At 39.5% G+C, this 23,708-nt stretch overlaps 1 protein-coding gene across 1 annotated transcript in view; it reads right to left on the bottom strand.

The window, feature by feature from the left end:
- Positions 1–584: 584 nt before the first annotated feature.
- Positions 585–23,708, bottom strand: part of EPDR1 (ependymin related 1) — a 33,340-nt gene continuing 10,216 nt past the window's right edge. The window contains exons 2-3 of the mRNA XM_068973460.1: positions 1,879–2,087; positions 585–781 (exon numbers count right to left, since the gene is read on the bottom strand). Of these exons, the coding sequence (XP_068829561.1) occupies positions 585–781; positions 1,879–2,087 (406 nt within the window). The remainder of the gene's footprint in view (positions 782–1,878; positions 2,088–23,708) is intronic.

The raw sequence follows: 23,708 nt of genomic DNA, 5'->3' as shown, positions 1-23,708 counted from the left end.
GCTCTTAAGGCCAGAAGGGATTTTCAGAGATCATTGTGTCAGAGACCAAGGGAGCACAGGGTGGGGGAAAAGGAGGAGGTGCTGGGGGGATGGAGCAGTGGAAGCAATCCCTACCCTGGCACAGGCAATAAGGGGGCCAGTGTGTATAGAGAGCTTCAAAATTAATACTAACACTGACCAGAGTCAATCTGCTCTTTTTATCACCATGTGCCAGCAATCCAGCAAGTCCCAGTAATGTCAGTAATAACACATTCACCCCTGATGACCCTCCCCTCATCCTGTGTATGCCACCACACGACCTATACACCTGCATACACAGAAAGCGCAGGGTCCAGACAGGCTCTGGAAATACCTGAGGTCCCTGTGTTTGCTATTTCTTCATATATTACCACATATTCTCCATTCCATTCCTTTTTTTAAACCTAGCCCAAGTAGTCAAAAACCATACATACAAAAAAAAACCGTATCAAAGAATTATGATATTTATCTCCAACGAAGACTCTCATTTCTCAAGTCTCAAATCTGGCTAGAGCTGGAGCCACTGGTATCTGATGTCCGATGCTGTCCCTTCAGTGTTTGCAGGCTTACCAGGAGCATTCTTCGCTCATCCTCTCTGGTTGGGCTGTCTGGCACGTGCTTGGCGGGGTGAACACAGATGGGTCTTTAATGCCCAGCTGTATGTCGAAAAACCGTGTGGACAATATCACACTGTAATTTTTGGTGAAGGTTTCTTGGACAGGATAACAATCCTTGACGGTATATATACCAATCCAAGTTTCATCTATAAGAGGAAGGCAAATTGAGTCTTTAATGAAGAAGACAGGCAAAATACAGTATGTTTTAATGTGGTAAAATGTAGCATTTTAACCACTTTTAAGTACAGTTCTGTGGCACTAAATAGTCACATTGTTATGAAACCATCGCCATCATCCATCTTCAGAGATTTTCCATCTCCCCCAGCTCAAACTCTGTGCCCACTAAACACTAACTCCCCATTCCCCTCTCCCCCAGCCCCTGGCAACCACCATTCTAGTTTCTGTCTCTATAAGTCTGACTAGTCTATGTACCTCATATAAGTGAAATTATACAGTATTTATCCTGTAGTGATGGGTTTATTTCATTTAGCATAAGGTCCTCAAGGTTCATTCATGTTGTAGCATATATCAGAATGTCCTTCCTTTTTAAGTTTCAATAATATTCCACTGTATGTATACACCACCTTTGTCTACTCATTTGTCTGCTGATGGAAACTTGGGTTGTTTCTACCTCTGGCTATTATGAACAGTGCTGCTGTGAATATGGATGTACAAATATCTCTATAAGTCTTTGCTTTCAGTTATTTGAGGTATATGCCAAATAGTAGAATTACTAGGTCATATGATAATTCTATGTTTAATTTCAGAGGGAGCCACATCATACTATTTTCCACAGCAATAAAGGCCTGTGTTTATGAAACACTCTTGGGGAAGTGTGTGAGCAGCATTGCAGAGAAGAGCTTCACATCTCAGTATAAAAGACACATAATGGCAGTAGATATGGTCACTACAACTTTAGTTAGTGTTTTGGGAGAAGGAAAAGGAGGTGCCCAGTTCTAACATGTGACTTAGACAAACATGTCACAGACCTTGGAGGCATCCCTTAACAGTCAAAGTGGAGAAAGTTAAGGGGGGAGTCTTAGAAGGCTGAGGGGTTTCAAATGCGATGCTGAGATCCCTGCACTACACAGCTAATAGAGTACACATGGGCACTTCAATGGAGTTAAACAATCTGATTAAGCTTCTAAATTTCCTTAACAACTACATTCCTTAATAAGCTTAAACGTTTTTTCCCTTCCTCCCTCTTGAGGTGCAATACTTGAATACTTTGTTGAATCCTTACATGATCTGGCTGACTTTCTGTCTGACCATTCCTGGACGGTGATCTGCTCCTGGGGCCCCCCTATGGAGTATTGGTCCTCAAAGGTGGAGTTCTGAGGAATGTCGAGAGGGTCCCAGGGCTCTGTCAGGGTGATCTTGGAGCACTGCTTGGTGGCTTGTTCGATCTGAAACATCACTCCATCCTTATAGAGCAAAATATATTCAAATAATCTGGAAGATAGATTAAGAGAGAACAGTCAGGACTTTATGTTGCAATCACTATATCTTTTATCAGCATAAAAGTCAAAGGCCTTTGATACAAATTACTGTTAAAATAGAAAAAAAATAGTTTTGCTTGTGAGGCAGTTATTTACTTATTTATAAACACTAGACACCTGAACAACTTGAATATAAAATAAAGCTCAGAGGTCAAAACTGAATATTCCTGAGACAATTACCTATCAATTACCTATTAACTTATCAAGTATCTATTGTATGACAGACCCTCTGCCTGGGAGACAAACACAAGGAGGTGAGACCTTGAGTTAGCAGCTGGTTTGTAACGCTTTGGCCTTAGGGACACAGGAGGATTTGATTCTTGGCCTTAGTTGAGTCCTTGCAGCAATGAGTCAGGGACTACAGGGATATGCTGTAGACAGGATGACTAGAGTTGAGGATGTACCAGGCAACTGTGCCTCACTTTCTCAACTGTCATCATAGGAATGGGCTTTGGTGAGGTGCAGCTGCACTGGGAATGAGCTGAAACAGGCAAGGGCAAAAGCTGAGGGACCCCAATCAAATAGCGTCGCTGGATTGAGTTTTTCTGCATGCTCTCAGCCTCTTCCCCTCACGCCCAGTGCACACACTTTGTGCAGAGCAAGCCAGAAGTATTCCCAGGCTGTGCTTGAGCTCACAGACTGCCTGCCATCACCTTGCATGCTGTGTGGTCATCAGCCTTGTATCTTTCTTAAAACTAAGCCATCTTGATGTTGGATGAAGCTTGCTGCGTTTCCATGCCTTCAACTGTCAGTCTAAAACTCAGGGCACTGTTACTGACCCAGTGGAGTGAGGTTGCTACCCTGACTTCAAAAGTGAAATTCGAAACATCTGAAGGCAGAAGAGCCCAGAGAAATACCTTTCCATGAGCAAATAACAACAGTCAACAGTTCATCTGTGGTACATAAGGCTCGCTCCACTCCACAGCCCCCTGGAGGATGCCTGTTTTCCATCTCAAGTCAGGGGTTGAAATTTATTTTCTTCAAAAAAATACAGTAAATGATAACTTTCTGTATGGTCAAATAGTACCATTATTAGTATTATACTTCCATTATCTATGAGCTAGCATAAAAATATGAATATAACTTCATTTTATGTATTTAGAAATATTGACCCTGCTTATTCCAGTAAGTGTTTGACATGGCTTATGAGAGTAAAACCCAAGCACAGACTTTGAGAAGTGGGAGTGATTGGAGAAAGAAGACATTTTATGCGCTATTGCTCAAAACTGGAGCAAATCTCTCATATAGAAGCAGGGTTCACATCAAACTGTAAGTCCTTTGAAGGAGTTTGGAGTTGGACTGTGGCACATCAGAGTTTAAACATTCATGGAAGGAATACAGAAATATTAGCATCAACTTTGGAGCACAGTCCAGTCATCATAGGGGATTCCTTGTTCATACACAAATCCTGCTCCATGACCCTTTCAGTGAGAGCAGCACCTATACTGTATGCCCCAAGGAGTGGTCGTCTCCATCCTCCTTCTCCTCACCATCAGCTTCATCTTATTGTGCTTCCCCAAGTTTAAGGCGTTTAGGCTAGACAGTCATGCCTAGCTTTGGCTGATGCTCTAGTTGTATGCAACTGAAAGATATGCAGCCAGGTGCAGGAAAAAGGAGCTTCCTTCTTGAAACTCAGCCCAAGAATCCACATGAGCACCAAAGTGGAAGTCTGGCAGCCATGTTTATGGATGTGAGCTGGCCACCCTCCACAGAGCTTCATAGAGCACACGGGGACATCTGACCTGGGGAGGGGTGGGGAGGTGGGGGAAACAACCAGATTGTCTCTCATTCAGACGGATGGAATTGATACCAAATGTCTACTAGTCAGTCACTTCTCGTGGCTGGTCGTGTCATAGGGAAACTCAGAAGTCATGGGAGGCTAATTTGCAATCGGTGAACTAAAAGTAATGAAGGAACAGAGAAGCAGCAGCAAGCTGGGATTCCAACAGCTATTCATTTTCTGAATGTATTTCCTCTCTGAGCCCAGTGCCTACAGATCCACCTGCAGAATTATGATGATTCCTTTGTTCTAATAACTTTCCTTTTTCTGCTTGGAACTTTTTGTGTGACTCATAACCAGGACTCATTCCTAATACAGTTGAGGATTCCACTGTTCCATCGAGAGCCTCGGGAACAGCTGCCAGCACAGCTGTTCTGGGAGAGGCACCACACAGACCACGACAGAGCCAAGGGCATGGACGGACGCCTGTCAGTGACCTGTGGGGCAAGGGAGGAGGGCAGCAGAAAAGCAACTTTGCCATTCACTGTTTGCCCGAGGCTAGATCTGTCCATACACAGAAGTAAAATTTAATTTAAAAATGAGAATTCTAGACTTGAAACAATCACTGCAAAAGGTTAACATTTGTTAATTCTGGGTGGTCTGAACACAGGTGTTTGTTATGATGTTTTCTGTACTTTTCTAAGTTTTCAAAATATTAAATTTGAAAAAAAAAGAGGGCAAAGTCTGATACTGACATTATGTTGACAGTGCCTTAAGTAAAACAGAGAATATTAATTGAATGGGAAGCAAAATAGAACTGTATAATCATCTTTTCAAAATTCCATCTGGATATTAACGCTAACACTGCCCCATTCAAAGTTTTGGAAAAGAAGACGTTCATGGCTTGTATGTTTATATGAACATTTTCACAGTCAAGATGTGGGTTCTCTATCACAACCAGGATAAAGGGGCCTGGAGCCCAATTAAGCCAGAAAGTCACAATGCAGAGATCAGCCAGGGTTGAAATGAATCATCTGTCTGGGATGCTGTGTGGGTAATAACCCGTGGATCTGAAAGAGTAACAGACTTCAACAGAAACTGGATCCTGGGAGGTGAGATCAAAGCCTGGCTCTGAAGAGAAGGAAGTTGTGAGGACAGGAGTCACAAACCACACCCCTGGGTTACAGTCAAGCAAGGTGGGGGGCTAGAATGGGTGTGAAGGACAAGGCAGGCAGGCCAGCCCTGGGTCAAAAACAGCCTGTAACTCAGCCTCCTCGCTGGCCAGACACCAAGCAAAGCACTGTTCCCAGGAGGGCCCCGACGCCAGGATCTTAGGCTCTCCAGGCCCAGCCAAGGGGTCGGCAGGCCAAGCTTTCCACAGCAACCCGATTGCAGAGGAGTGCCCAGTGCACCATTTTGCCTCCCACCTTGTGGGACAAAGGATTTTTGTGGCTTCTGATAAAATTCTCAGGCTGCATAGACAATTTCTGTTGTTTCCTGAAAAATCCATTTTCCTAAAAACTGAAACTCTAATTTACAGAAAGAACAACTCTGTGCATGTCAGAAATCTTCTGATTTCTCAATTTTAATTTTAATTGTAACATACACATAACACAAAATCTAACACCTTAACCATTTGTAAGTGTACAGTTCAGTGGTGATAAGTACTTTCACATTGTTGTGCAACCAGTCTCCATAACTCTTTCATCTTGCATAACTGGAATGCCACACCCATTAAACAACTTCACTTTTCTTCCTTCCCCAGCTCCTGGCAAGCACCATTCTATTTTCTGTCCCTATGAACTTGACTACTCTGAGTACCTCACACAAGTGGAATCATACCTTTTTGTGACTGGGCTATTTCATTTCGCACAATGTCCTCAAGATTCATGAGTAGCATGAGTAGCATGAGTCAGAATTTCCTTCCTTTATAAGCCTAATATTCCCCTGAATGTATAGATCACATATTTTTTATTAATTCACTCGAGGATGAACACTTGGGTTGTTTCCATCTTTTGGCATTGTAAATAGTGCTGCTATGAACATAAGTATGCAAATACATTAATTTTTAGTGTATGAACCACATTTTACAAAAATAATTATACATATTTTTTCTAACCTGTATTTTAAGTTCAACAGTTTGTCCTTAGTAGTGGGCTTCCCTGGAGTCTCAGTGGTAAAGAATCTGCCTGCCAATGCAGGAGACATGGGTTCCATCCCTGGGTCGGGAAAATCCCCTGAAGAAGGAAATGGCAACCCACTCCAGTATTCTTGCCAGGGAAATCCCATGGACAGAGGAGTCTGGTGGGCTATATATAGTCCATGGGGTCACAAAAGTGTTGGACACAACTTAGCAACTAAACAACAACAAAAACAACATTCTTCCAAGTATTTCCAAAAAATCCAGATGTCAAATCATTTTCCCTAATTTACTATGAAATATTTTGAAAATGCAGGAATTGAAGAACTAGTACAATGATCACCCTTATCTCTGCCATTTTGAATTCAACAATTTTTACATTTCATTGTATTTGCTCTATTTTCCAAATATCCTTACAAATAAGACTCTGTACTTCATGCCCCATCACATCAGAAGACAGGTGATGTCCCATTCCACTATTAATGCTACCAACTTTGATCACCAAGTCATGTATTACTCCAAATGTCTCCATCATAGAGGCATTTCTTTTTGCGACTGCCAAAGTGCCTGTGTGCTCAGTTGCTAAGTTGTGTCTGTCTCTTTGTGACCCCCATGGACTATAGCCTGCCTGGCTCCTCTGTCTATAGAGGAGAATTCCAGGCAAGAATACTGATGTGGGTTGCTATTTCCTCCTCCAGGGGATCTTCCCAACCCAGGGATATAACCCGTGTCTTTTGTGTCTCCTCCATTGGTAGGCAGATTCATTACTACTGAGCATCCTGGGAAGCCCCAACTGCCAAGTAATTGGTGGGTAATACCTTGTGATGCTGAAAATATCTGTCACCCAATCATTTTGGGTAAAACCATTTCCTGAATCAATTAATTCACTGGTGGCTGATACAATGTTACCAGTGGTGTAGCAAACAGCATCTATCCATAGATCTAGTATCACTTTGCACTCTTGGGTTTTTATTTAACATGCAACAAATGATTAAACTCACTATTCCATTTGATGCTCAAATTATCCCAATTTTGTCAGTAGGAGCCCCTTCTACCTGATATTTGTGACTTATAACATGACTCCATTAGTCTCTGAGTGACTCATGGCCTTCTGTGACACAAGTGTCCCAGACTCATCTTAGACTTTTCTTGCACCAAATCTAAAATCAGTCATTTCTCTAAAGATCCCTGAATCTAACTGGGAAATAACTTGGAAACCAACATCAGGGCCCCAGATGTGCTCATTGTCATTGGGATGTCTTTGTTTTGAGAATATTTTAGTGGTTGGAGCTTTGTACATTTTTTTAAAAAATTATGAGTTCATACAGATATTTCCAATCTAGATTTAATGTTATAGATTCTTCTCTATCATTTTTTTATGTTTATATATATTTTCTCTTGAAATAATCTAAAAACATAGCAAATTTATTTGCTTAATCCTACAATAGCTTTGAAATACTTTCAAAAGTGTTATCAAAGAATAAAACTGCCCAGTGAAGTTTAAAATTTCATTGTAATTCTTTTCATGCTTAGAATACAACTCAATACTGCAATAAATATTCACTTGGATTAAGCCTATTCCCTGAGTGGGTACATTTCCAGGTTGATATGTCATTAGGTTCATTTGTTTGTTGTCTGTTCAAGGACTTCACACTTTTCCTCTTTGATTTAATTTTGTTATTTAAATATGTCAAAATTGTCATGTTCCAGAACTCAGAAAAATATAAAAAACCACATTCAGAGAAGTCTCCCATCTCAACCCCTGCCCCATCCCTTGATCTCCTGGTAAACATCACTTTTCATTGGCTTGCCTGTTATTTTCCTTTATTTCCTTTCAAAAATATAAGCAAACACATGTATGTACTCTTACTGCTCTCTCTTCTTTATGAAAAAGGTAGAATACTACATACACTTCTGGCACCTTGCTTTTTCCAGTCTCTATTAATATGCTGAGGTTATCATTATTCTTTTTTATGGTCATATCAATACTTTATTGTTATTTAGTCAGTCTTCTACTGGTGAGCACTGGCTTGTTTCCATTCTTATTATATTGCCCCAAACAGCACAGTGAATAATCTTGTGCCATTTTGGAGGTATACATTTTGAATAACTCACTGATATGAAACTACAAGGACAACAGTATTTTGTTAAATATTATCAAATTTCTTTTTACAGAGTTGTACAATTTTACACTTCTATCAGTAATAAATGAGAGCACCTGTTTCCTTTGTAGTCTTGCCAACAGATCATGCTGTCAAACTTGGATGTGTGCCAATGTGATAAGTAAGAAATGTCAGGATTTTTAAACAAAACAACACATTTTCCTTTTGGGTTAGCATAATGAGCATACACTAGCCTGCATAAAGCTAAAGTGTGGAGCATGATAAAGTTTACAAACTGAAGAACTGGGACCCCCATCCATATCCAGTTGTGGCCCCTCCCAGCCACTTCCCTTCCACAATTAATAGAATAGTGCTCAGTTGCTCAGTCGTGTCTGACTCTCGGCAACCCCATGGACTGTAGCCCATCAGGCTCCTCTCTCCATGGGATTCTCCAGGCAAGAATACTGGAGTGAGTTGCCATTTCCTCCTGCAGGGGATCTTCCCGACCGAGGGATCGAATCCTTGTCTCTTCCATCTCCCACATTGGTAGGCAGACTCTTTACCACTGAGCTATCAGGGAAGCCCACTACTAAGGACAAATTGTTGAATTTAAAATAGTGTAGTTTTAATTTGTCTTCATTCATTATATTCGGTTGAAATATCTTTTCATACGTTTAAGGACCATATGACTTTCTCAGTTTTCTGTAGCTAGTGACTTAGCCTTTTGTGTCTTAGTTGCAGATATTTTTCTCTACCATTTGTCTGTTCACATTATTTACATTTTTTCCTACAATGCATATTTTTGAAGTCAGATTCCTTTTATTGCTTTCAGATTTTGTCAGATTTAGAAAACCTTTCCCTTCTCCCAGGTTATAAAAGAATTCACCGATGATTTCTCTTATCCCTGTATGGTTTTCTTTTGTTAACATTTAGATCTTTAATTCATTTGGTGTTTATTTTTGTGTATGATGTGAGATATGGGTACAATGTTATCTTTTCCCAATTGTTCTAACTCTATTGATTTAAAAGTCCACCTTTGCTGCAGTGACTTGAGATGCTGCCCTCCGTATACACCAGTTCTAGATGAACACTGGTCTACCCCAGAACTCTATTCCACTGGGTTGTCTATCTATTCATGCACCTGTGTCACTCTGCTTTAATTACAGAGACTTACTAGAATGCCATTTCATAATCTCATAGAATTTACTAGACCTCCCATAGTGTCCTTCTTTTCCAGGGCTTTCCTAAATACTTGCTTTTTAAGTTTTGTGATATGAAATTTAGAATTAACTTATTTGGCTCCAGAAAAACCCACCTTTTTGGCATTTGGGAGGACTCAACAATACTAATGTAGGAAGATTGGATGTGCTCAATTGTGTCCCACTCTTTGCAACCCCATGGACTGTAGCCCACCAGGCTCCTCTGTCCATGGAATTTTCCAGGAATAATACTGGAGTGGGTTGCCATTTCCTACTCCAAGGAAGAATGGATACCTGTATGATATTGTTATTCTATTTCCCCGCAAAAAAAAATAAAAAAAGTCCTTGTTGTTGTTCAGTTGCTAAGTTGTGTCTGACTCTGCAGCCCCATGGACTGCAGCACACCCAGGCTCCTCTGTCTTCCACAATCTCCCAGTTTGTTCAAATTCATGTCCATTGAGTCAGTGATGCTATCTAACCATCTAATCGTCTGCCACCCCCTTCTCTTCTTGCCTTCGATCTTTCCCAGCATCAGAGTCTTTTCCAATGAGTCTGCTATTCACATCAGGTGGCCTAAGTATTGGAGCTTCAGCTTCAGTAACAGTCCTTCCAATGAATATGCAGGGTTGATCTCTTTTAAGATTGACTGGATTGATCTCTTTGCAGTCCAAGAGTCTTCACTAGCACCACAATTCGCAAAATCTTCAGCACTCAGCCTTCTTTACGGTCCAACTCTCACATCCATACATGACTACTGGAAAAACCATAGCTTTAACTATACAGACCTTTGGCATCAAAGTGATGTCTCTGCTTTTTAATATGCTAATAGGTTTGTCACAGTTTTCCTTCCAAGGAGCAAGCGTCTTTTAATTACATGACTACAGTCACTGTCCACAGTGATTTTGGAGGCCAAGAAAATAAAATCTGTCACTGTTTCCACTTTTTTCCCTTCTATTTGCCATGAAGTGATGGGACTGGATGCCATGATCTTAGTTTTTTGAATGTTGAGTTTCAAATCAGATTTTTCACTCTCCTCTTTCACCCTCATCAGAGACCCTTTAATTCCTCTTCACTTTCTCCCATTAGAGTGGTATCATCTGCATATCTGAGATTGTTGATATTTCTCCTGGCAATTTTGATTCCAGCTTGTGCTTCATCCAGTCTGGCATTTCACATGATATACTCTGCATAGGAGTTAAACAGGGTGACAGTATACACCCTTGCCATACTCCCTTCCCCAGTGAGTTGTTCCATGTCCAGTTCTGTTACTTCATGACCCACATACAGATTTCTCAGGAGACAGGTAAAGTGCTCTGGTACTTTCATCTCTTTAAGAATGTTTCCAGTTTGTTGTGATCCACATAGTCAAAGACTTTAGTATAGTCAATAAAGCAGAAGTAGATGTTTTTCTGGAACTTGTAGCTCAATTGGTAAAGAATCCACCTGCAATGCAGGAGGTCCTGGTTCTCCTGGGCTGGGAACATCTGCTGGAGAAGGGATAGGCTCCCCACTCCAGTATTCTTGGGCTTCCCTTGTGGCTCAGCTGGTAAAGAATCCACCTGCAATGCTGGAGACCTGGGTTTGATCCCTGGGTTGGGAAGATCCACAGGAGAAGGGAAAGGCTAGCCACTCCAGTATTCTGGCCTGGAGAATTCCATGGACTGTATAGTCCATGGGGTCACAAAGAGCCAGACACGACTGAGCGATGTTCACTTTCACTTTCTTTCTCCATGATCCAATAAATGTTGGCAATTTGATCTCTGGTTCCTCTACCTCTTCAAAACTCAGCTTGTACACCTGGAAGTTCTCACTTCTCATACTGCTGAAACCTAGCTTGAAGGTTTCTGAGCATAACCTTCCTAGCATGTGAAATGAGTGCAGCTGTATGGTAGTTTGAACGTGCTTTGGCATTGCCTTTCTTTGGGATTGGAATGAAAATTGACATTTTCCAGTCTTGTGGCCACTGCTGATTTTCCAAATTTGCTGGCATATTGAGTGCAGCACTTTAACAGCATCATCTTTTAGGATTTGAAATAGCTCAGCTGGAATTCCGTAACCTCCACTAGCTTAGTAATGCTTCCTAAAGCCCACTTGACTTAACACTCCAGGATGTCCAGCTCTAAGTGAGTGACCACACCATCATGGTTATCTGGGTCATTAAGACCTTTCTTTCATAGTTCTATGTATTCTTGCCACCTCTCCTTAATCTCTTCTGCTTCTGTTAAGTCCTTACCATTTCTGTACTTTCATTCTTGCATGTCTTTACATTTTTTCAAATCTCGTTTTGTTATTTTGTATATAACAGCAGTATTTGAAATTTTTCTTACTCAGATTTTTAACATTTTCTTTAAATTATTCATAAGTAGTTAGTCTTTTGTTGTTTTTGATGTTGCTGTTTTAAATGAGACCTTCCATTGTTATTTGCTATTTCTAGATTATTGTTTGTATATATTAAGCCTATTGATTTTTCAGGCTAATTTTATATATAGTTACCTTACTGAATTATCTTACTGTTTGAATTATTTTATTCTTTAGGCCTTTTGTGTTTTCCAGTATACTACATCCACATCATTCAATCAGTCAGTCGGTTCAGTCGCTCAGTCATGTCTGACTCTTTGTGACCCCATGAATCGCAGCATGCCAGGCCTCCCTGTCCATCACCAACTCTCAGAGTTTACCCAAACTCATGTCCATCGAGTTGGTGATGCCATCCAGCCATCTCATCCTCTGTCATCCCCTTCTCCTCCTGCCACCAATCCCTCCCAGCATCAGGGTCTTTTCCAATGAGTCAACTCTTTGCATGAGGTGGCCAAAGGATTGGAGTTTCAGCTTCAGCATCAGTCCTTCCAATGAACACCCAGGACTGATCTCCTTTAGAATGGACTGGTTGGATCTCCTTGCAGTCCAAGGGACTCTCAAGAGTCTTCTCCAACACCACAGTTCAAAAGCATCAATTCTTTGGCACTCAGCCTTCTTCACAGTCCAACTCTCACATCCATACGTGACCACTGGAAAAAACCATAGCCTTGACTAGATGGACCTTTGTTGGCAAAGTAATATTTCTGCTTTTGAATATGCTATCTAGGTTGGTCATAACTTTCCTTCCAAGGAGTAAGCGTCTTTTAATTCCATGGCTGCAATCATCATCTGCAGTGATTTTGGAGCCCAAAAAGATAAAGTCTGACACTGTTTCCACTGTTTCTCCATCTATTTCCCATGAAGTGATGAGACCAGATACCATGATCTTAGTATTCTGAATGTTGAGCTTGAAGCCAACTTTTTTACTCTCTTCTTTCACTTTCATCAAGAGGCTTTTTAGTTCCTCTTCACTTTCTTCCAAAAGGGTGGTGTCATCTGCATATCTGAGGTTACTGATATTTCTCCCAGCAATCTTGATTCCAGCTTGTGCTTCTTCCAGCCCAGCGTTTCTCATGATGTACTCTGCGTATAAGTTGAATGAGCAGGGTGACAATATACAGCCTTGACATACTGCTTTTCCTATTTGGAACCAGGCTGTTGTTCCATGTCCAGTTCTAACTGTTGCTTCCTGACCTTCATATAGGTTTCTCAAGAGGCAGGTCAAGTGGTCTGGTATTCCCATCTCTTTCAGAATTTTCCACAGTTATTGTGACCCACACAGTCAAAGGCTTTGGCATAGATGTTTTTCTGGAACTCTCTTGCTTTTTCGATGATCCAGCCCATGTTGGCAATTTGATCTCTGCTTCCTCTGCCTTTTCTAAAACCAGCTTGAACATCTGGAAGTTCAAGGTTCACGGTTCACGTCCATATCATTAGCAGAGATCATTTTTATCTCTTCTTTTCTAATTCTCATGTCTCTAAATATTCTATCTCTGATTATACTGGCCAATGAATCAAACACAGTATTAAATAAAATGGAGCTAATGGACATTCTTGTTTTCTTCCTGAGTTTAGTGGAAAAGGGGCTATGGTTTCAACATTAAGCATATTAAGAATGATACAGATTTCATCATATTAAGGAAGCATCAATTTGTTCTTATTGAATGTTTTGTATCAAGATTGTTAATTGAGTTTTATCATCCACCTTTCACAGATGTTTATAGATTCCTTAAAACTGGATCATCCATACATTCCTGGAATAAACCTCAATCATAATGTATTCTTTTTTTCACGTGCTATTGTATTCAGTCTACTATTTAGGAATTTGTAATCAATGATTCCATCAATTTTCCTACATGACAATGCTTTACAATACTTATTAGATGCATATTTCTCTTGTATGTTTGTATATATACATACACACCATAATTTGCTTCAGTAGTTCCCTACTCATGACCACTGAGATTATTTTCACAGTTTAATATTAACAATACTAAATACAAATTGGAGATAAGCCCTCTTGCTTTCTGTTTTTATATTCCTATTTAAGAACTGGGGTTGTTGGATCAAAAGGAAATTCCCATTTTATATTATATGAGGTATTGCTGCTGCTGATGCTGCTAAGTCGCTTCAGTCGTGTTCAACTCTGTGTGACCCCACAGATGGAAGCCCACCAGGCTCCCCTGTCCCTGGGATTCTCCAGGCAAGAACACTGAAGTGGGTTGCCATTTCCTGCTCCAATGCATGAAAGTGAAAAGTGAAAGGGAAGTCGCTCAGTCGTGTCGACTCTTAGCAACCCTATGGACTGCAGCCTACCAGACTCCTCCATCCATGGGATTTTCCAGGCAAGAGTACTGGAGTGGGTTGCCATTGCCTTCTCTGATATAAGTACTACTATTTCCCAAAAACAGAACAGTGGAATTTTTAACTGGATGTAGAGTATCATGAGCTGCCGTCTGTGGGGTTGCACAGAGTCGGACACGACTGAAGCGACTTAGCAGCAGCAGCAGCAGAGTATCATTAATTTCCTCCCATTAGAAAAGGTATTAAAAGTGTATGCTACTATGAGAAAATGGGAGAAAACCTTTCTGTCTAATTTTCCTACCTCAGGATAATGTTTACAGACATTACAGTGTTAAAAGCACTGTAAAGATACTTTGGTCAAGGAATTAAGGATCCCAATCTACCAATGGTGAATTATATCATCATAATTTTAAACTATATTTTCCATATGTAAAGAGAGACTAAAATTTTATTTTTAAAAACATAAATTTATTTATTTTAATTGGAGGTTAATTACTTTACAATATTGTATTGATTTTGCCATACATCAACATGAATCCGCCACAGGTATACAACGTGTTCCCCATCCTGAATCCTGCTCCCTCCTCCCTCCCCATACCATCCCTCTGGGTCATCTCAGTGCACCAGCCCCAAGCATCCAGTATCATGCATCGAACCTGGACTGGCGATTCATTTCATGTATGATATTATACATGTTTCAATGCCATTCTCCCAAATCATCCCACCCTCGCCCTCTCCCATAGAGTCCAAGAGACTGTTCTATACATCTGTGTCTCTTTTGCTGTCTCACATACAGGGTTATCGTTACCATCTTTCTAAATTCCATATATATGCGTTAGTATACTGTATTGGTGTTTTTCTTTCTGGTTTACTTCACTCTGTTTAATAGGCTCCAGTTTCATCCACCTCATTAGAACTGATTCAAATGTATTCTTTTTAATGGCTGAGTAATACTCCATTGTGTATATGTACCACAGCTTTCTTATCCATTCATCTGCTGATGGACAACTAGGTTGCTTCCATGTCCTGACTATTATAAACAGTGCTGCGATGAACATTGGGGTACACATGAGACTAAAATTTTAAATCTCACAGCATTATTATGTAGACAATTTTAGATAATGTGAAATTATTGCATAAATGCCAGGATTTATAGCTTTGCAGGAAAGTCTGATTACAGTTGTATTTGCCATAATCAGTTAATGTTTAAAAGTAAACTGTTCATTTAACATGTACACATTAAGATGTGATCTACTATGTAACAAAAGATTAATTCATTTAGATGAAATGGAGAGATGAAGGAGACAACACTTCTGAGGCATAATGAGGCCTTTTATGGAAGACATAGCAGGCATTCTCACCCATTCTTCCTGACCTGCCTCTCAATATAGAGGCTGAGAAAGTATACTCATATACTCATTTTCTTAGTTTTCTTTGAAGCTAGGAGTATTATCAGTTCTGGTCTTGAAGACCTAAAAGTAAGTCTATGGGGAAAGGGAATCCTTTGGAAATTTCTTTGCTCTCAAAAAAAAAGAAGAGGAGAATCTCTATTCCACTTCCTTCATTTTCTTTGAACATAGTTGAGTAAGAACAATAAGGCTTGGAGTAAAGTCAGCCATCCTGAAGCCATGAAGCAACATATCAGCGTACCCTCTTGCAACTATGAGTCAGCATACTTAGAGTGGCAGAGTGGATGGATGGAGAAGACCAGGACCCCTGATGAAACTGCTGAGTCAAACCTACAAACATATATCACCAGAATTCTGAAGTAAACAACAAACATCCTTTCAATTTAAGCCAATGACAGCTTAAATTGCAGCCAAAATGAGAAATAAGTAAAAACAAATACTTCATAGATATTACCTGTTGGATACCTTATAACAAGAAGTCTATGAGAGCCTTCCCTTCCAGAATGAGCAGCATCCAAGGATTTGGTTAATCCTAGGACTCGAAATACCAGAGCCTGGCCTGGGCATAAATGAACCCAAAAGCTACTGTCTTCACAGCCAAAAGGCAACTGTTTTTCTGTCTTGAATTGGGGTAGTCAGGAAAAAAAAAATAGTGTAGGGCAGAAGTTACAAACTGGCAAATTCAGTTGGCTGACATTATTAGCTTTTTTCATTTAAAAAAAAAAAGGGATGAGAAAATATGAGGCTCGGAGCATAATTTAGTAGTAAATAATGATGCCATGATCAAACCCAAGATGTGATCTCCAATCAGCTCACTCCAATTCACACACTTTTTGCCTCCTTCCACAGGGGAAAGGAACAATTTTTCCCATTCATGTAGAAGTACTTGGCCATCCAAGATATACTAAATTACAGTAAAGGGAGTGGACAAATATTATATTGTGATTACAAAAGTACTTTGGCTTTTATGGAAGAAATTGGACAAATTTTGGATTTGTTTAATATGCAGTACAATAGATTAGTAATGCATGCCAGCTCTCTGACTCTCAGCAGGAAGAACTGAGCTGCGGCCACTTGACATGCTGGCTTATACCAAGATCGAGTTACACCCTTCAGTAATCATGAGACATAAAAGAAAAACACTATTTCAAAATTGTCGTGTTAGACACCAACTCATCATGCAGGCTGATGCCAACCGCATATAACAAAAGGAAAATTCAATTACTTGAGAATGCAGGCCTAGGAAAAGTCAAGTCAAAGAATAATTATGTGTGCAATTTAAGAAGCTGTAAGGTGATGGGCCTCCACTACTTGGATTCTAGTTCAAAAGAAGAAAAGGATGCTCAAGAAACTAAAGATATTTTTCCCCCCAAAAAAATGCATCTGGATGAATATTGGCAATGTGTAGGCATATATTCTTTCATCTGATGAAAGATAATAATAAAAAAATTTCTCATGAGGCAATAATTCAAGGAGAGTTTTTTTCCTACCACCACTAAAAGAAAACGCCTCATTAGCACTGAGATACCCATGTTGCCATGGTACATGGTGATTTCAAAAACTTCCTATCAGGGGTATTAAGGAGGTTAGGAGGATACAAGCATAGTCAGGGTCATATAGTCAGCACTCTGCTTTTCAGCAGAAAATAATAGTTTCCAAGTGGCGCTAGTGGTAAAGAACCTGCCTGCCAATGCAGGAGAAATAAGAGAAACAGATGCAATGTCTGGGTCGGGAAGATCCCCTGGAGGAGAGCAAGGCAACCCACTCCAGTATTCTTGCCTAGAGAATCCCATGGAGAGAGGAGACTGGCAGGCTACAGTCCATGGGGTCGCAAAGAGTTGAACATGACTGAAGCAACTTAACACAGCAGACACTGTGTTGAAATAAAAACACACATGCACACAGCCTTCCAGCTAACAGTTAACAAAACAAAAATACAAATCTTATTTTTCAGTTTCACTAGGATTTGGGGTTTTGCATTTAAGAAAAAAAGGAATAATGTATGACCACAAGAATAGCTTTCCAATGAAAAACATGATTATCAAGATAGAAAGTGCAGTGAAAGTAGTATGAAGCAGGCTGGCTATGGGAACCAACAAGAACAAAAAGCAGAAGCAGTGAGTTAAAAGGTGCTAATCCAGAACTCAAGTGAAAAAAACATAAAAAGTGATGAAAGGCTAATGAAAAGATAAAAAATGTGGGCAGGGGGCAGGTGTAAGAGAATCAGTACATGCTTAGTAGAGAGATATTCTACAAGGAACAAATAGAGAAGACAAAACATCAAGCCTCCAGAAATTTCCCTAGAACTGCACATTAACCAAGAGATGTTAATAAAGTTCAAAGATTAACATATACACCCAACTATCTATAAAATAGACAAACACCAAGGACCTATTATATAGCATAAGGAGCTATATTCAGTATGTTATAATAACTTATAATGGAAAATAATCTGAAAAAGAATATATATATATATATATATATATATATATATATATATATAAAACTGAACCTCTTTCTATATACCGAAACCATTGTAAATCAACTATACTTCAATAAAATTTTTTAATTTAAAAAAGTTCAAGGTTAACAAAATACAGTGTACAAAGACTTGAGCAGAAAAAAATTTTTTAAAACTAAACCAAAATTACTTTGGTATCAACCTTCTCTTCTAGAATTCTAAATGCCATAAAAAATTTAAGCAAAAATACTATTATTACCTTATGAATTATATGCACCCCCAAATTATCATTATGTGAAAAAACAATAAGATATTCTCCAACATTCAAAATCTCTGAAATTACACCACCACAGCAATACCGTATCTGAAAAAAATTAATTGAATATATTGTCTAGCTGACCAAAGCATGAATCAAATCTAGGAGTCAGGTGAATGTGAATATAAATATAAAAGAAACTGCAGTGAATAATAAAAGTAGTAAAATAATTCATGTTTCTCATTCAACAGACATTGTGGGAAAGCTACTTAGCAGTTTATACAAACACACACTATAAAAATTCCTCTGTGTTTTAACAAGTGAAGAAGTTGACCTTTTAGAGGCTTGACTCAGTGTGGTGAAAAAAGGAAAGACGAGAAGCCATCCAAACATTTTAAATTCTTTTCCACATACCAAGTGGGACCTAAATAAATACTTGACTTTTACAAAAGAAACTGTGTTCTGGCACCAGAAAAGCAGATCCCAAAGAGGACCAAGCCTTCAGGAGGGTGGCTCCTCTGGGGTCTCAGGGGTAAACCGGACAATAACCAACACTGGCTGCAGGGGAAATCACTGTCCAAAATAGAATCTGTCACAAAGAACTAGACTGAAAAGGAGGACTCCCATATCCAGAGGAAACACGTAAACCACACCAGAACACAGCACATAACATGGTGTCTCAATGGGTATTAAATGTGAGGTGAATTCTCTCCCCAGCATCCTTTGCTCCCAAGAACATAGGCTGTAGAATTTCCACTGATCCACTACCTGTTTCTCCTGAAATGAGAGTTTCTATCCCCCAGGGCTTGCTCTGCCTTTACTGCCTCTGCCTCCCCACTTCCACCAGGGCCTCTCTGCCAAGAGTGGTCCTGGAGATTCTGAAGCAGATACTGTTTCCACTTGACTTCAGCCAACTCAGATAGCTCCATGGTGGTCGGGCATCTTCCTCAGAGGAATGTCTACCTTTTCCAACTTGGCTCCTGGGTCACTGGCTTCTCAGTGAGACACTCTAGGCAGCAGGCCTTATGATTCCAAAGAATATAAGAGGTGTCCCATTAAGGGACTTGGGGGCAATGTTTTAGCAGCTTTGGCATCAGTGCAGATGGTCCTGCTAACCACAGTCTTCCCTGCAAGTATTTTCAAGCAACCTTGAAGCCCTTGCATTCATTATGGCTGTTTCTGGATGCCACACCAACTAGTCTGGTGGTTCATGATGCGTCCTATAGTCCTTGCAAGTTATAGCTCACCTACAGCTGACAAGATTACATCAGACCCAGGAACCTGCATGCCCCTTGGCCCTGTGCCACCATCTTCCCATCAGCTAGCATCTTCCTTGACGACTTCTGAGATGCTCAAGAGCAGATTCTCTAGGTCCTATGACCTGAATTTTTTTCTCCCCCAAAGTTATGTTGAAAACCTAAAGCCCAAGATGAGTATTTAGGAGTGAGGTCTTTGGAAGTTGATTTGGCCAAGAGCCTTCACGAATGGGATTATCCTCCAATTAAAAAAAAGAAAAAATTCACATAGTAGCACTCAGAGGCAGAAGGAAGGCCCTGCTGGGGCTGGGTTCAGGGTCTGCCAGCCATGGATGTTGAATGTTACCAAATGATCTTTCTATATTTCTTCAGATGACTGTATAATTTTTCTTGTTTATTCTATAAATATAGTGAGTTATATTGACTGAATTTTTAACATTAAATCAAACTTGCATAATCACCACTAGGTCAAGATCAATATTAAAACTACATACTGTCAGATTTAAAGATTCCCAGGTGGCTCAGTGGATAAAGAATCTGCCTACAATGCAGAAGATGTAGGAGATGCAGGTTCAATCCCTGGGTCAGAAGATTCCCTGGAGGAGGGCATGATAATGCGCTCCACTATTCTCACCTAGAGACTCCCATGGACAGAGGAGCCAGGCAGGCAATAGTCCATAGGGTCAAAAAGAGTCGAACATGACTGAAGTGACTGAGCATGCACAAATACACTGTTGGATTTAATGTGCTAATAGTTTATTAAGAATGTTTACATCTATACTCATGAAATTTATGATTTTCTTATAATGTATTGCTTGATTTTGTTATCATATAATCCTGGTATGAAAAAATATTTGGAATAAGTTCTGGCCTTCCTTTTTAATAATAACTTTGGTAGGATTGATATGTCTCCCTCAAATTTTATAACATTTATGAATGAATTAAAAAAAGAGAGAAATGCCAAAGAGCTAGCTGACCATGCCCACCATGTGAAGATATAGTGAAAACTCAAACCCAGAAGAGGGTCCTCACTCATTGGCAGAATTCACACTCTGGACCTTTCCCAGAAGACCTAACTTTAGCCAACAAAACAGCCTGCTATGAAAGGACAGGGGTCATCCAAGGAACTGCAGCCTTTTTGTCCAGGGGCAGCTGCTGTTTCTGTTTGGGAGCCATCTGTCCCAAGAGTTCCTCTTTTCTTTGGAAGGTCTGAGGGCAACGCAGTCACCCTGTTAGGGGTCTGATTCTTCAGAGTGCCTCTCAGTTTAAGAGGTACTGCTTCAGAAGGAAACTATTGGTGGGGTGGGGGGGGACTTCCAATGCCCATATTAGGAGGAATTCTCCAAACCAGAGGGTCAGGAGCAGGAGAAGCACTGTAAAGAGTGTTTGATGAGAGAAGAGCTGTGAGTAGCTCATGGATGAAAGGAATCTGGGGGAATGTACTGGTCATGACATGCCCTTTTACCTGTAGTGGAGTGTATGCTCCACTATAACCCTGCTTCAAAACTTTTCAAAATATGGGTAGACACTGAAATTTAATTCACAAAAATTATTCTTAACAAAAAAGATATTGAATGTAAAATATAAATGAATAATAAACCATAAAACCATCACACAAATCCATTAGCTTATTGTTAAAATGTAATTTAGAGAAAAAAATTTAAATATAGAATATTGAGAAGAAAAGGGCCTCCAATTAAAATAAATAAATTTAAATTAAAAAAAGAAAAGACAAGGGGACATTGATAGATAAGGTGAAGTTTTTTTAAGAGTTAAGAGACTACCGTGCACAAACTTGTTATGATTATAAATACAATGTTTATTAAGTAAAAGATTTTCTAGGAAAATATAAACAACCAAAACTGACTCAAACTTAAGCAGAAAGGTAAGCTGGTCAACAACTAGAGGAAAAATCCTTATAATAGCCTAGTAAGATCTTAGATCTTTGATCTTAAAAAGAGATCAAAGAGTTACTGCCGGGGTCCAGCCCCAGTGGATCCAGGGTGATTCAAAGGTGGGGACGGTGTCGGCGTCCTTGGAAAAATACATATTTAATTACAGAGATATAGAGAGATTAGAAAACGGATAGTGTAGTAGGAAAATTAGTGGAGAAAAAGAGGCTGAATCACTTGGTTTACGTGGAATAGCATCCATGCTCCAGATGGGAATTCAGCCAGAAAAACGGGGAGCAAGAAAGAAGCGACATAGGGAAATCAGTCTTTCCGGAAACTGATCTGATTTTTTTATTTTGGGGTTTGCTTATATATATACCTTTTGTTACATATAGGGATGAATACAGAGTCATGCAGTGGTCAGCAGTCTTGACCTTTTCAAAATCAGGTGCTTCACATAAATATATAAAAAAAGGTCTTAGGGATATTACATCATCTTCTGGCCATAAGACCTGCTGACATTTTATGATCCTTTCTTTCTGATAACCAAAAAACTTATTTTTTCCAATTTTTTCTTAAACCAGGCACCACCCTCCAAATAAAGTTACATTCCTATAGGATGAGGGTGTAGTGAGTTACAATCAAGAAAGAAATTTATTTAACCCAAGGTTAACATGATTAACTTAAAGGTTAATACTTATTTCTTCTATATGCTTAAAGGTTAATGCTTATTTCTCCTATATGCTAGTTATATTCAGTATAAGGGCAGGGAATATGGAGATTTAGCAGCAAACATCAGCCCAACAAATGAAAATCCTTTCACCAATGTTCCCCTTAAGATCTATTTAGTCTTAAGAGAGTGATAAAGTTACATTTTTACATAGCAAGGACACAGTGATTTATAACAAAGTACAGTGATCTATTACAAAAGAGAAAATCCATTAACTCAAAAAGTCTAGTATTGCTAACCTTAAAAACTACTGTATTTCCTTTTCTATATTCCAAATACATTGATTAATATATTCCCAGGTGCCTAAGGATATGGACACCTGGTGGTAGTCATTGACTCAACAAGAAGAAAAAGCCCTATGCTAATTAAGACTCTCAAAATACTCCAAAACTCTCTGTGCTATTTATGGTTAAGAGGTAGAAAACAATCATGTGAGTAGTGGCAGGAGTATGGATAGTCCTGTCACACAAGCTAGTCTGTCAGCAGAGAGGTTTGACCTAAGACATCCTCGTCATACCCAGGGCAGGGAATTAGCAGCAATTATTGGCACAACAAATGAAAAACCCTTCACCAATATAATTCCTAACCAACCCACTATACTAATAATTTCCAACTCCCCAAAAGAATTTGTCTTTAGTAAGTCTAAAACATCTCATGCCTCTCAGATTGGGAGGCTGTAAACAATCACATGTGGCCGGACGAACCTATGCAGGCGGGCTAGATAACCTTCAGAGGAGTCTGTAAGCTGAAACACTCCTGTCACGCCCAGGAATTTTTATTGCCTTGGAGCTGCACGTTTACTCCTTCTCCGAGAGAAGCGGTTATGGGGGAGAGCCCCCCGTAAAGTCAGAGGTGTAGGTGAGAGCATAAAACAGACTCTGGTTTTGGGGTAGATGCTCGGGAACAGGGGGTTTCCTGAGGCTTGATCACGCCTTTGCGTATGCCAAATCTCCTTCCTCATGACCTTTGCCATGGGTGGAGTTCCTCACGCTGGCCCCCAGCAAGTTACTTCTTCAAAAAAAGTTGGGTCCACATGATTTCATGAATCAGTTTTTTCCAACCTCAAGGCTATAGAGCATACAGAATTACAGAAAGATTGCCAATTCTTTTACAAAACTATGAAACTCTGACATAAAAATATAGAAAACGCAAAAATATAAGCTAGATCAAATTAAATTGTGGTTATGGATTAAAAACAAATATTAAATATTAACAAATCAAGCAGACTATTAAAAAATAATACATAATAATAGAACTTATTTCAGGAATGCAAAGATGATTAAATGTTAGACAATCCATTAGTATAAATCACTAGGCTGGGGAATTTTAAGACTCATCCTGATTCGAATAAATTCTTTATAAAATAGGTCAGAAAAATATTTACTGAAAATGATAGTGTGTCTTTGTTAAACCAGCAGCCTGTAGGAGACGTAACTGTGGCAAATTAGAGGCATTCACTTTAGAGTGAGACTCGTGACAAGGGAGTGTGACATCACTGCAGTATGTCATTCTGCCTTTCAGTTTCTTATTTATCATATTTGAAATTGCTAAAAATTAATGAGGCTCCTTATAGGTGTGAGTGGGGTAAATAAGAACATTCATATTTTGCCAGTTGAAATATCAGCTGGAACATTACCTTCCTGAAAAGCAAAGTGGTCAAAATTTCATAAATGTGTAATCCCTTTTCAACCATTTTCTTATCCAGGAATCTGTGCAAAATATTTTTAAAGTAAATTGCACACAAATA

Source organism: Capricornis sumatraensis, chromosome 5, assembly GCF_032405125.1.
Source record: "Capricornis sumatraensis isolate serow.1 chromosome 5, serow.2, whole genome shotgun sequence".
NCBI lineage: Eukaryota > Metazoa > Chordata > Mammalia > Artiodactyla > Bovidae > Capricornis > Capricornis sumatraensis.
This window is presented reverse-complemented; position numbering and strand designations above follow the sequence as displayed.